The sequence below is a fragment of the Aythya ferina genome, assembly GCF_964211825.1.
Source record: "Aythya ferina genome assembly, chromosome: 2".
NCBI classification, from domain to species: domain Eukaryota; kingdom Metazoa; phylum Chordata; class Aves; order Anseriformes; family Anatidae; genus Aythya; species Aythya ferina.
Genome location: NC_140297.1, coordinates 45,326,450 through 45,341,724, shown reverse-complemented (window position 1 = coordinate 45,341,724; position 15,275 = coordinate 45,326,450). Strand labels below are relative to the sequence as shown.

The 15,275-nt window shown below is 39.5% G+C and overlaps 1 protein-coding gene across 1 annotated transcript in view; it reads left to right on the top strand.

The window, feature by feature from the left end:
* The window catches only part of CPNE4 (copine 4), a 226,720-nt gene that overhangs the window by 200,663 nt on the left and 10,782 nt on the right, over positions 1 to 15,275 (top strand). The window contains exons 12-13 of the mRNA XM_084511725.1: positions 2,511 to 2,565; positions 11,596 to 11,647. Coding sequence (XP_084367851.1) covers positions 2,511 to 2,565; positions 11,596 to 11,647 — 107 coding nt within the window. The remainder of the gene's footprint in view (positions 1 to 2,510; positions 2,566 to 11,595; positions 11,648 to 15,275) is intronic.

Below are 15,275 nucleotides of genomic sequence, written 5' to 3'. Positions count from 1 at the left end.
GATCAAAAGGCTCCCTTCTTCCTTCCCTTAAAGGTCAACCTTTGGGAACACATAGAAGTTAATTCCTTGGTCGCAGCAGCTTGGATCAGAATACCAGGGCTATGTGTATAAAGTTTGGAAAATGAGGATCTTCCCAAGGGGAAGCCAAGCTCACTGAGCATGGTGCTACCTGAGTGGCCTGAGAGAAGGCATTAAGCACAGGAGTAGCTGTCAGGACACCTCTCCTCTCTAGGAGTTCATGTAGTCATGTGGAGGCCCATCTTGAGGGTGCACATGATCAAGCTTTACTCTGTCTCAAGGCAATTGTAGTAGTACATGGCTCTTACTCAAAAAGGAGATATGGGAGATTCAGACATGGAGGCGGGCATCCTGAGGATGTGGTGGAAGAGCCCTCTGGTGCAGAATAGCTTCCTGCTGGGGAAGTGACACTGGGTGATTGGGAATGGGGGAGTCTTGCCACCAGGAGAATCCAGTCTGCTGGAGCTATCACTCAGGGCAAGCCTCTGACTTACAGCAAAACAGAAGATGGAGCTGCAGATTCCCTACACTTACACTCAAGGAACTTTACAGGACAAATGTGGTCACTGTATGGGTTTGAGCATCTCCCAGGCTGGGTAATTGCAGCCCATGTCAGCTTTCTGGATTGCATTATTGAACTTGGACACTTACTTACATTCCACCTAAGTAAAACTGTTTTAGTCTTTATTTGCTCTCACCCAAGATCAATTAAATTGTAGCTCCACAGGGCTTGATTCTCTAATGCAACCATGGCTTAATTGTTGACGTAAAACAAGTTTTTTTCTCCCCTCAGACTCTTTTCTAATGGCCTCCTATTTCTTGCCCTCTAAATGTGTGCCTGAAATCTCATCTGTACCTATTTGTAAGGGCTTCCCCACTTCCGGGGGTGTTTAATCAAAGAGAAAGCTATCAGCAGGTGGTTAGCATTAAATGTCAGCAGCTACTTTGTTTCTGACATCTCGGGAAAAAAAAATGTTTCATTACCATGCAAATTATGTTAGTCCTCCTTTCCAAGATCCATTGTCACGCAGCGTAACATATGGTACACAGTATTGTGCTCCCAAGATTTATGTGGCAACTAAATTTTGTAGCAGAACAACAATGGTGTGAGCTGAGCCATCAGACGACAATAATTACTGTTTCCCAGTGATCTACTGAATATTTCTCTATCTGTTCTCTAGTTGGTGGCAACTCCAGCTTCAGGGTGGGAGGGGGCTTCTTTCTCATTTTTCCTGGCTTGTATCAGAAATGTCATGGTGCTTTTCACAGACTATACCAGACAACATGGCCTGGTGAGTTTAATGGGTGCTGTTCTCTGTCCTGAGTATGTCTGGGAAGTTGAGTTATTCACTTGACACTTGGTGTGGCAATGTCTTGAACTACACAAAGTCACTTGAAGCTGCTGCCCCTTTTTTGATTTCGGAAAGTGTCGGTAATGGTGACAGAAACTCAACTTTTCCAAAGGCCCTGAAACTCTGTGAGCAGGATCAGATAAACCTATGAGGGATTTGATTCATCAGAGCACTGGAGCACAGTTCAGTGACTTCAAAGGGGCTTCAGGATGTGTTTGGAGTTAAGCATATGTTTGGGTGAATTGTTAACCTCAAGTGTGTGATCAAACGCTTTGCTGACTCAGGGACGAGACATTCCTTACAGCTTGTTGTTTTCTACATTGCCATCTGGGAAGAGGCAACTTGACAGGACGTGGGCTGTGTGAGACATTACTGCATTTCTGAAAGGGTATTAACAGCCTTGAAGCTTCCAGGTCCTCTGAATCAGGATTTTTTGTCTCTACAGATCTAATTGGAGTGGAACAACCTCACCATAGTGTTTGGAAGCAAATTTACCATGCCACCACGTTTGCTAGGTTATCAGTTAATCTATACCTGATGAAAATAATTTCATGTTTTAATGGGAGTACTAACGATACAGGTGGAAAGCCTTATAGAAACTGCAAGTTTCTGGGGCTGAATCCTAGAATATTTTAGGAAATCTGTTTTGCACCTGGACAACTGTAAGAACCCACATTTGCAAACACTTTTAATTACAGTCATCTCTTCGCTAAACCCATTTTTTGAGCTGGGGGAGCACATCCATATTTATATTAAATAAATCTGTTGTCACAGGCTGTTAGACAACTCCCTCTCACACTTCAACCAGATAGTGAAGAAGAGGAGGTAATATGGGTCTGTTATTGCATTTGTGGGAGAAGTGCAAGATATCTTGATTCATTGGTGTTCTCCAAGTGCTTTTAACTTCCATACTAGGAGTTCACCTGAAAAATCTCCCACGTTGCTTATCCATCTGGCCAGCACACACTCTACCTTCTCTAATACATAACCCTTCCATTCTGCCACGTAAGACTCTTCACCTAAAAGACTTTTCTGTGCCATTGTGCTGCTTTGCATTTTTGATCAATGCTTACAGAAGAATAAATGTTTATTGCAGCAAAATGCATTTCTCTGTGGGAACTCTTCTTTGTTCTTTTCCAGTGACAAAATGTTCCCAGCCTTTGGATTTGGAGCAAGGATACCCCCAGAATACAAAGTAGGTGCATAAATGAAATTTTCTCATTTCCTTGGTTTATGAGGTACAAAATAAGGGAGAAATGGTTTGATGCAGAGCAAGGGTTGGGGGAAGCAGTTCCATTTGTTTGTTGTGTTTCATTTGGTTTTCTCATCCAGTGATACCTCACTAAAAACAGAAATCGAGATTAAACTTAAAATAGGTGTGTTACTGCCAAAATATTTCATGGTATTGGCAAAGCTTTTTTAATAGATGTTAGTCTGTCAAGAGGAGAACTGAATTTTAGAACAGCGCTTGCCAAAAATATTTTGAAATTTTGTGAGCCCTGCTTTGGCAGAACCCATTTTTGTAAGATGTGGTTCAATGAGTGGCCTAGTGTCTATGAGTGTCATCTTTACAATGAAGAGATTCAACATCTACCTGAAAATACAGACCATAGAAAAGCTTTGCTCAGTAACAAATTTCTGTGTTGTGGTAGACATCTTCAATACCAGGAAGAGAAATACAAGAGCCACACTAGAGAGAAGTGGTATTCTTAAACAAAGCAGAACAAAACAAAATAAGAGTGATCTGGTGTGATGATGCAACTAATTGTGGGCAGCATAAATGTGCAGCCTGGTAGTGTTGGAATGAGTTGGACAGTGGAGTAAAAGAAGGAGCGTCCAACAGAAAAAGGTATAAGGAGAAACAGACAGAAGTTCAAATCCTGTGTTGCACATGCAGAGTAAGAGTAGGCAGAATAGTAGCTCTGCACAAATAAGTAACCAAAAACTAGCTGGGAATTTTGCAACTCAGATACTGTCTGGAAAAGAGCATCATTGAACTTGCAATCATGCAGACTTCATCCAGGTCCCATGCTCTGAGTTGCTTCTTTTAGCTGTGGCTGCAGCTGAGAGGTGAACACTGGCCAGGTGAGAATAAAAATGCACCAGTGTGTTCTCATGGCTTGCAGGTCTGTTATCTGCTTAAAATACCAGTAGTGACATACAGCAAATTTGATAGGTGTCCTGCAAACAAGTGTCTAAGGTAAGTCAACATAGATCTAAACAGCATTGACTTCTAAGCAAAAAAGCACTGTTAAGAAAAAGAGGACTGTAAAAGTGGACTGTACCTGACAGGGTTTTTGCAGTGCAGTGATCCTGAAGTGTTAGGATCAGCGAAATGAACCAGTGTTAATGCTTCCCAAAATCAGAGGCAGCTTCCAGAACTTTGACAGAGATTTTGATGTGGTAAATGCATATGGAACATCTGTATCTGTTGCATATCTGTTGCAACTGCTGTAGCTGATAACCATCTCTGCTATATGAGGGGGAGTGTTTTGGAGAATACTCATACTTAGCAGCCTCTACTACCAGACACATTAGTAAAACACAGTAGTTACTTCTCAAACGTTCATCCCTTTGCCACAAATGTGTAGGTCTCTACTAGTGGTCGTGTAGCAGTGTTCACTGGGTGAGCTGGTCTATACATCACAAACAGATTGCCCTTTCAGGCCCAGTACTGTCCATTAGTGACAATGTCAAGTACTGTTGTGATTGTCCTAAACAAAGGTACCAGCTTGGTGGTGTGGCAGGGGCTGGATCTGCTACTGCCTTTGAGATGACCCTTATTGCACAGGGGAAAACTTGCAATTCTTTCAGCCGTTATGAGACATATTTATCTGAAGGACTGCTTGAAGGAAGATGTTACTGTGTCAGGTAGTGTTTTCACTGGTTTGCTTGATGGCAGTTGAGCATTTTAAGTACAGGACAGCTTCTTTCTCAGCCAAAGTAACCAGCTGGTGGCATTCATGCCCTGGGTCATATGAGCATATTGGCAATGTACTGACTTTGTTAGACCCAAACAACAGTCTCGTTATTTGATCGTGAGAGCATTTCAGTTGCAAGATGAAAGACACATGTCATCCAGAAAGTGATTTCACGGGTCCTTTGTAACCAAATTTTGCTATAACCAGCAACACCAACTTTTCTACTGCATGGGCAGAACTGACATTTGGATACTTTTACTGACAAGTACTCCTAAGAAAGTGAGAGACTTGCTTTCAACTTTGTAGCCCAACCATGCATGAAGGGTCCTGCACAATAGCATGAACTGCCCTTATGTGTCTGTATGTTACTAACCTTTCAGAGCAAGGAAATGTTATGAATCAGGACCTTCACATTTTGAGAAGTTCAGGAAAAGTAATGATAAACTTAAGGTGGAGCTATTTGCTTGTGAATTACATGAATGTGAGTAAACAAAACAAGTCTCAAAGTATGGAAACACAAGCGAGGGACAGAATAACATCTTTAATCTCCACTGTGGAAAATTGCCAGCAAAAAAAATGACAAAGACAAAATGTTCTGACATCAGCTTACTAATGTAGTGAAACTTTGAAGAAGAGAAGAACCACATTTGCAGGGGGACTAGTCTTTCTGTGCAACAGATGGGGAAAAGTAATTAGCTTGTTGTCTATCACGGACACTTCCAACTGGAATTGGATTAGGATTTAACACTCATCTGTGCTATTGTTCAGTCCCTCCCTGTGATTCTCTTCACAGTCCATACAAATGTCTGTCATCTTACCTAAACTCTGTGAGCCCTTTAGAGTCCCTCCTTGGCTTTGGCTGCACATCTAAATCAAAAGATATGCCCTCTAAGAGAGTGAGGAGTCAGCCTCAACAGAATGTATTAATAAGTCAAGACTGATAATCTTGAAAATCCTTCAATAATTTAGTCTACGCTGGTATCATGAAGTTAATTTAAAGCCAACGATGATTAGTGCTTTATGTGGAGCATAGCCAAGATGCATAGGAAACAGTGAAGAAACTGGTGTAATTAAAAGTAGCAAGTAACAAACAAGTGCTTGCAACTTGTCTGTCCTTACTTCTTTTCTTCTGCTGCAAAAATACAGAAACAGTACAGACACTACAGCAGCAGTGTTGATCATTTGCTGTTCAGATGTTCTTTTGATACTTTCAGTCAAATTTATTACAAGACATACATATCTTTTATTAAAGGACAGCAGTGTCATAACTGTTAAAATTCACATCTTCAAATCCAGGCCGTATCATTATGAGAATGTCTAAGTTCTGACCCCATCATGTGGATAAATCAGCTTTTCATTTTAATTTAGAGTGCCTGCTTTCAAGTCTCCAGTCCTTATTAGATGATCTAACCTGCTCATATCATGTTGGTCTCTGCACACCAGCAGCTATCTTTTATTTCTTCCACTAGACGACAAATTGCTAGAGCTGTGGAAGAAATGACTCCCACTGCCAAAGGTTTCTAAGTAACCATGAGAGCCTCCATACAACGGTAAAACAACACGGCTTCCATAAAAGTCTAAATGAAAGCTGGCCAACCCATGTGTGGCAGCAACAGAGTAAGAGAAAGCCAGAGGAAGGCAGCCTGATAAAAATAGTGGGCCAAGTGAGTAGATGTAGTGGATTCGGGTCTAATTCATGTCATACTTAGTTACAAGCTGTAGGAAAATGAGGCCTGTAACTCACTACTCAGCATAAATCAATAGTAACAAGTCTCCACATTATGATCAGTGCTGTTTAAGACTAGCTGAAGGCCTTTGTGATCTTCACACATTCCAAGATCTTTAGGGCAAAAATATGTGCAAACCTTAAAAACAAAACAAAACAAAACAACAAAAAAACAACCAACCAACCAAACAAACAAACAAAAAAACACAGTAAAAGGATGTGTAAGAGACCAAAAGAAGAAGAAAAAAAAAAAAGTATAATGTCACTTTCTCCCTGCAACCTGGATTCAGATGTGGAAGCTGGGCAGCATGCTCAAAAGTCAAGTACAAAGGCAAATCAATGGGCAAGCATTGCCAGGCAGAATTTTCTGCAATGTGGTCTTAGCCAGAGACACAAGCTGTCCAGCTCCCAAACTATTTGATTAATGAGCATTCTGAAAATAATAGCTTTTGAGCAATGATTCTTTAAATTTGTTAGTGTCTCAAACTTTTGCAAAATATGCAGGCATTCAGTATTTAATTTTCAGACTGGCAGTAGCTTAATAGCTTTCAATTTATTCACAGACAAGTGTTCAATATTGTGCCTCTTAGCATTTATGCTTGTATGCATCTATTGTTCATAGATTTTTGACAATCCATTTGAATGAGTAAGAAAGCATTCCTACACATGACTGAATTTGTTGGATTGTTTGTTAGGCAGTCCCAGAATCAGCACTATAGAGGTTTCTGGACAGCTGGAACTGTTGGGACAGGGAGATAAATTTAAATGAGCTCAACAATCTAGAGGAAGGGAAACGAAAAAAAGCTTACTAGTTTTTCAGAAGAATTGAGGTATCTGATTTCAACATTTACAAGTGAATTAAAACCATTGCGTTTCTGAGTCAAAGCAGCATTTTGCTTCAAAAATGGAATGAAATTTCAGGTAGAGTAAAAAGGATTTAAAAAATATAGAGGCCAAAATAGAATATTTTAATGTGACATAAAATGCCTTTGTGTAGAGCAAAAATTTTCTGGCAATTTGCTCCGTCACTTTAATGGGGTTTTATTATTTGCCAGATTCCAAGATAAGTTTTTTGGTTTGCATTTTGAGGTTTCTATATGAAGGTGACTATAACTACGTCCCAACATGAGGGAAATAAGTTACTTGCTATGTTAATTCAAGGTAAATTTTCCACTTGACTGTGCCTACACATGTGGAAGTATGGTTATGACTCCTGCAGGAGTCTCCTGGATACTGTCACATTGGTGGTCAACTGCCCTTCTGTATGCAGGTGATTGTCAGTGTACATGTACAGGCAATAGAAGCACTGTATGGTGGTAAAAACAAATTTTGCCATAATCTGCCTTAGCAAAAATATTTTAGATCATGTATTTAGTTGATACATCCTCAAAAATGCTGTTGTTGTAGTGGACATCTTGGTGCACTTATGGACATCATGATGCTGCTTATTTTTCTTGTTAAAACCCTTGGAGAAGTTACCTGAGAAACTATCTGTGCCTGGTACAAAAATTTCCTGGTCATCTGTCTTTTAAAAATCCCACAGTCATGAGGGTATCTGCTAAATAATTTATCTGGAGTCCTGTAGAGGAAAAAGATTACCACATAGCCAAGTGTGAGTAAGTGTCCTTGGCTGGAAGCTTTGACTGGTGTTTTATGCAGCAATGCAGGCTATGCCAGGCTGATCACACGTAATCACCTCTGCACTCGAGGATTTCTCTCTCCATTCCTTTTATGGATGGATTTTAAGAGCAAGCAGGAGGGCTCAGCAGAGGGTCAGCTACATAGTCAAAACTTAATCCAGGGCCCGTGACACAGTCACAGTTCTGCAGGGACATTCCTTATCTTGAGGTTGCATTTCACCACAGACCATAGTCTGCACTTCTTTGCAAAGTTCTCTGTACCCAATACCAATGTAAACCAGTCATTCAGTGTTTGTATGGTGTGATGTATTCCAGGATTTCCTGACTCTTAAATTGATCGATCATACAAATGACCTTAGCAGATTGCTGCTGAACAGCCAAGTGTCTTATTACATTTCCCCTGAAGATTTCTTAGTCTTCAGCATCTTAGATGTTCAAACTTCTGCCTTGTTTTCCCTATTAGTTTATGTTTTGAAATTGCATAAGGATTGTGTCATTCAATATCAGAATGATGCCATTTAGTATACCTACTTTTGGTCATCTGGCATCAGTGTTCTTTGAGTTTCATCCTCAAGAGGCCTTGAATGTTTAACTAAACTAAAAAAAAAAAATATATATATAGTAGTTCATTACCTTTCACCATGTTTACCATGTTTAAAACAATAGCACTGATTGATCCAAAGCTCCTAAGAGTCAAGTGCAGCTTCTGATATGGTTGGGCTTTCCATGGAGTCCTATCAGGTAGGAGCTGGAGTTCGATAATGCCTTCAGTACATCTCATGTGCTTGAAGTCTCTTCTGGTGTGGTCCCTCTTGAATTCTAGCCACCACAAGGGAAACAGTGCGTGAGCAGGGAAAGCCCAGCTGATTTAAATACCAGAGTGGGGAATAATGAGTTCTGAACATTTGGAGGAACCCTGTTTTAAAAATACCTGCCATTGGTTTCACTGAGTGATGATTTCCTGTTTGTGAACCATCACTGAGCTGCTCAAAGAACTTCTTTACTTCACATTATTCTTATATCTTGTTTATATTCTGATGTATTTTTCAGAGAGCATAGGAAACAACCAAGTCCTTCTTTTTTCACTGTCTCCTCTCCTGCCTTCAGGGTAAAATGTAACACTGGTCCTTGTGAACAAGGGTGTCAGTCTATGAGGTCCACTTGATTTAGGAGAATAGCAGCCATTGCTCAGACAGTATTATTTCTTGGATCATTTTACACACATTCTAGAGTTGGGCTTTCTTATTGGTCCAAACAGTTGCTTACATTTTTCTTAAATAATAGCCTGGATGCTATAGCTTTGAACCATATAAGTTGTTTGTATAGTGTGATCCTAAACAAGAATAGTAACAAAAGCATTCAGCCTATGCTTTTATAGTGTGAATAAAATATTGTATTCATGGCTGTGGAAAAGAATTGTGGTGCTTCTTCTGCTATAATTTCAAATGCATTAGGAATAAAGAAATAAAATCACTGAAGAGGCACAACGTTGGAAGAATCAGCCTGCGATATGTATACATGCATCACAGTACTTCTTGCTCTTAAGATGCAGTTAATACAAAAAACAGAAAGCCTAAAGGAAAAAGAAAGGCTATTGAACAACAACAACAAAAAAAATCATCAGTGAGTGAAAACTCACACAACCATTCTTGACAGCTGCAATTACCTTTGGCCTGCAGCTGGTCATGAGGCTGGCAGATACCAGCTGGGCAAAATGTGCCAAGAGACATACAAGAGCAGCCAGACAGAAGTGCTCTGGAGCACCTCTGAAGCATATCTGACAGCCCTGCTCTTCTGTGCCTGCTCAACAAGGAACACGCGTAGTGACTTTCTGCATTATCTCCCATGGCCAAGAAGGGTAGCCTGAATAATCAATTTAAAATCCTTTGAAAGAAGCAACTGATGCTTGGTGTAGTCATACTAAATTCCAGGCTGGAGCCAAGCTGGCTGACAACTTTTTGGTGAGTTCTCATTTCAGTCCTTTCCCATCGTGGTAGAAGTCCCACTTTATTTAAGCTTTTAATAAGTAATGGTAGACCTCACTGTTGTGAGCAAGAACAGCACATGATAGGAAAATACTATTTCGCTATGACAAACTCTCTGTGGCTTTAATTAGCCAACCTACACCACCTCACCTTTAGTGAAGCGTCTCTATAATCATATACTTGATATCTTTCTTACTCGGTAAGCAAATCCACTTGTATGGTTGAATTTTGACTTTCACAGAGAACTCTAGCAGGATTATGGATGCAGTCCTGAAGTTATTGCTGAAGTTTAATTCTGTTGGTGCCTTTCCTGTTGTGTATGCTTTAAGAGCCACTTTTAGGATGAACATTTCAGTGATGATAAAGCTTCTGGTTAGTTCCAGCTAGAGACCACATTTGGCACATTTGACATCACACTCTGGGGAAAATTAGGCTGATCTAAGTTAGCTGGCTTTAAGGAATCTTTTCAAACCATATAGGAAAGAGTGGTTACTATTGATGTGCTCTGTGTTTAGCATCTATTCATAGATCAATTTCTGCGCTATGTCCTAGAAATGGAAGTCATCTAAACTAGCAAATAAAACAGTGACATCCAATAAATAAATCTCTTTCTGCAAATAATCCATGTTCCACTGAACAGGGAGTAAACAGATTTCTTTCCATATGACTGGGACTGCTGGCAGTTGTTCTGAATGTCCTACAGAGATCTATAAAGTTTCAAAAGTACGTAATTGGAGTTAGCTGTATGAATGCCCTCGTGACTCTGGAATGATATACCTGAGCTCAACTTAAAAATAGGCAAATTGCCTGCTCAAGTCTCAGCTATATCCATTTTTGCAAACCAAAAAATAGATGTACATTGTGCATTGCAAGACAAAAGTTGGGCTTCATTCAAGACAATTGAAGAGAACAGGAAGCTTGAGAAGAATCAAGCCTTCTCAGTGGTCGAAGAACGGTGCAAAAAGGAATCTGGGAAGCAAAGCAGACAAGAACAAACTTTAGAACCAGGAAAGTGCATCTGAGGAAAGTTTCAATCCCAATAGATTTGTGCTGTGGTTGCAGATCTCTAAGTGAAGACAGATATAGGAAGCCTGGAAACCGAGACTTACATTGTCTTGTATTATTTATGCATACAGAAGTCTTGTATTATTTTCCCAAACCTCCAAGGATACAATATATTGTTTTATTAGAAAATCAGCAACATTTTTGTATTCACAGTCATTTCTCTTAGAAAATATCTCTGGGGTATTTTATTACAGACAAATTTGGAGCATGAGAAAATGGTATGTTTACTAAATTTAAGGAAAAAATCCTTTTCTTTTTTTTCTTGTTAATTTCTCCCAAACCTACTCTAATTTCTTAACCAGCTTAGGCTTCTTACATTTCTTACATTATTATTATTTCACTGTGGGTCTAAGTGACTTCCTTGAGTCTCTGGAGAATAAATTATTTTCACAGTAATCCCATGGCCTTCAAATGAGAAATTGCTCACACGTGTGAATGGAGGATTCAAAATAGGGCTGAGCTTGTGCTATCAATGCTGTAACACAACCTGCTTTAGCTGTTCTGCAATCTGAGATGTGGATCTAGAGAGCTTGCATTTAAATCTCTCCTCAGCAATCGGTCCCATGTGGCTGACATTGGTAGCCCAGTCCTGACACCGCATCTATGTGATTTCTCAAACACCTAGGTGTTTTTTTGTTATGTTCCCCTCCTACTTACCCCCTCCCCCTTTTTTTTTCCTTCATTGTTGTTATTGACAAGTTTGATTCCATTTGTGGTACTTTGTTTTTGCGGGGAGTTCCAACTGGGACTGTACATCACACTTAATGCTGAAAGCTTGAAAGATCTCTGGTTCAACACTGAAAGAATATAAAGGGTGTTTAACCACAAGTCCTCTTGGAATAATTTTTCCAGCTACAGTCTTCTTCTCTTCTTTCCATTTATCTGCAGGTCTCTCATGATTTTGCAATCAATTTCAACGAAGACAACCCAGAATGTGCAGGTAACACACCAGAAGAGACCAACTGTTGTATTTTCCGCTGTCTGCAAAATGTGTTTGTATTTTTTATCGTATCCCTTGAGTATTGTTCAAAATGTTTGTTTTGTTTTGTTTTGAAAGAAAACAGCTTCTAAACCTGACAGATTCCAAGCCCGTGGGCTTAGCTTTAGAAACCATAGCAAGTGCCACACATTAATGTCCTGAAAAATAGGTCCCACGGAAAGAACACCATGTTGGACATTCAGCATTGCACGTCCCCAGATTACTAGGCATTGCTGAAAACTAGAGCCATGTTTTCTGGGTTCATTCCAGATCTTTGGCTACAGAAACGTAGTTTGCACAACTAAGGGCAGGACATGCAAAGACAAAGGCACGCTGTGCACCTCTGTAATCAAGGACTCCCTCTGTTTACAGCCAGTTGTTCGGCAAGACCTATAGCACCAGTAGCCTGCTGCCAGTCATCCCAATGAGATCCAGCACAGGAGTCAGAGAAGCAGCTGAGGACTAGTGTGAGAGCTGTTTTAATGTATAAGAGTGTTCTAGCAACAGTCACTAATCCTCAGTAGTCAGGGGACAGATTCTTGTATCAGATTTTGGTTTATGTCATGTATTTTTGAGGTCTGCAGTGATGACGCTGTTTCTATAATCTCCTGCCAGGATTCATACATTTGTAAAAGGTGAGGATAATAGGAAAAAAAATCTCTAAATAAGTAAGTAATGTTAGATTAACACGTATCCGAGAGTCTTGGCCAGATGATCATTGCTGTCTAAAATATACAAGCTTTTATTCTTCTGCTCCCTTCCAAACACTGAAATGAGTGTTTCTAAATGCACTTCTCATTCAAAGTTTCTAGATGCTCCTTCCAGCCCTTCTCAGGCTTATTAGTGGTTTTCTTTCTAGTATAGTCAGCAGAATGTGTTCAAGATGGGAATTAACATGCTGGGGAATAAAGTGAGGAAGAGAAGAAAGGACAAGCAATTCAATGAAAAGAGACATTAAAAGATTTCAGATTTCACACATTTTAAATGCAAGACCTCTGTGTTTGGTTCAGTGAGCATTCCTGCTTTGTAGATACACTTGGATTGTTGGACTGCTCCAGCCTCTGTAGGTCAGATGCTTGAAATGTAATTGAGCATAAGTCCTACAGCTGCTTAGTACGTCTGTACAGTTTTTACATTGCTTTTAAGTTTTTTTAAGGAGTTAAAAGACGCAAAAATTACATGTATGGATCTAGATGTGTCTGTAAGCTTGTCAGCCAGCTTAAGCTGAGATTTTATTCACACTGATGGTGCGGAAATGAGGTGTGGAACAGACCTCATGACTTTGTCTTGTCCAAGGAAAGAAGTCATATTTTAAAATACATTAGCTTGCCTGCTTCTGAACACAGACACGGGCCTGATCTGTATAAAACTTCTGAGTTAATTAAAACAGCATTATGTGACAATATGTTTATACATGTAGTGTATCTTTGTTTCCTGGTCTAAATGTTGAACATTTCTGACCTTTTGCATACTTCAAAAAGGCCCTAGCTGTCCATGTAATGACAACATTTTTAATCCCCCTTTACTGCCTTTCTTGAATCCAAGGCTAATCCTTTTATCAGGCTGACCTTGTTATATAATTATTTGTATTGATTGAATGGTATTTGAAAAGGCTGTCACACTTATATAGTGCCAAGAGCAGGCCAGAGGTTGGACAGACAAACCCTCTGCAAGTAAAGAACTTCCTATTCATGCATCCTATGTATGCAAAAGAAAACACAGCAGTGGAAATGAGAGAGATTTAAAAAAAAAAAAATAAGAGGAAGGAGCTGCTCTGTGAACTTTGCCTAAGCTTATGTCCCTTAGTATTTATTATGCATTTAATCTTTATTTGTTCTTCACATAAGAGTCAGTTATTTGAGAAGTTAATCCATCCCCTAAAAGTTTTAGGGCTTTTAGGGCTAAGAATCTGTAGAAGCGGGTTGCAGCATGGAAGAAGACCAGGCAGGAAATTTTAGAGCATTCATACACACATCTAAAGGATACAAAGGCACTTCTGTGTCCTAAATTATACCATTTAAAATAATGTCCATCTGGATGAAAGCAAGAAAAGGAGACAGACCAGAAAACATGTTGTTTAATCATCTGCTGCAGCTTGCTTATCATCTGCCTGTAATGGATGCTTGATTAGTTCCTACAGCCAGTTGTTCTCTGATGTTTCTCCAATTTTTGTAGATGCTCTCAGCTGTATTAGGTAGCACAGGTTGCAGTAACCCCAGCACATCATGTGAAGAGAGGATGCTCTTTGGGGAAGGAGTGGAAGGGAGATAAAATACTTAGTGACCACACTATTTAGCTTGTAATATTTAGTATGCTTGCCAAAAAACACAGAGAAATTGCTGAAGCATATCTTGCTTCAAGCAAAGAAACAGAGGCTGGATCCAATGTAAAGAGTACATGTCTGATTTGTTTCTGAGGAATGAAATCCCTTTCTTTGTGGAAGCAATGAGCTTTCACTGACACACAGTAGTGTTAAGTATCACCCTACATTGAAAAGGGATTACATTAAAATGTCAACTCTTCAATGAACAAAGGGGTGATCATAATAAGGACTGAGTATTTTGTACTCCAGTTAATCCCTCATATCCTGCTTGACTAAGAAAACGTATATTTTTAATTCTACATGAGGGAAACTTCTTCCGGAGTCTCAGTCTACCACTCCCATGAAAATCCACCAAGACTACTAAAAAGGATGATGCTCATGCAGTAGCAAATGGGGACATCCTGTGGTCAGCAGAAGCTTCCTTCTGGGTGGTCACATATGAGCTGGTAAGAGCCCTGCCTGGCTCTGCGAGTAACCCACCCTGTGCATTACAGTCTCTCCTGTAACTGCAGTTTAGGTGAGCGCTGCCAAGATAACTTTGAACTCAGTCCCCCTAACATTGGGTCCAGCACAACTGCACAGCATAGAGTTCAGCATAGGATAAATATTAAATCAGAGTAATGAGTGGGTTTTGTGGTCCCCAGTAAATCCATACAGTGTCTGTAGACAAGGCAAGCTCAGTACGCCCATACAAGCTGCAATAACTCTTTGGACTCTATTGTAGATACACCTGCATGTTCAGAAGAAATGCATAGGACTTGGTTGTAAACTGAGAGTTTTTGATATGAAGATCACTGGGATACATAAAATATGGATATTCTTACCTTTCCTCTCCTATCACTATTTACATTCTAAAAAATCCTAGTGTTTATAGTCTTATATTTAGTTTATTTCTACTATTTATAGTATAGTGTATTTGTAGTCATATTTAGTATTTACTTATTTACATATAGTCTTATATCTAGTATTCATAGTCTTTATTGTCTGAAGAAGAAAGTGATAAATGTGCATGCACTTTACATGCATTCTTCTACACACATATGTATACGTGCATACACTGTATTTCATTAGAGCTATAAAAGTGGATTCCAATTAAAAATGTAAGAGACAAATTGTGAGGAATGATGCACATTGCTTCTATCTAAAATAAGAGTCCAAGAAAAGTCAGCCACTAGGTAAGCCACTCACATACTCTGTTGGATTTGGATATATAAGGAAAGTAGATATTTCAAAAATATATTATACTGAGATTGCTCACAAAAAAGA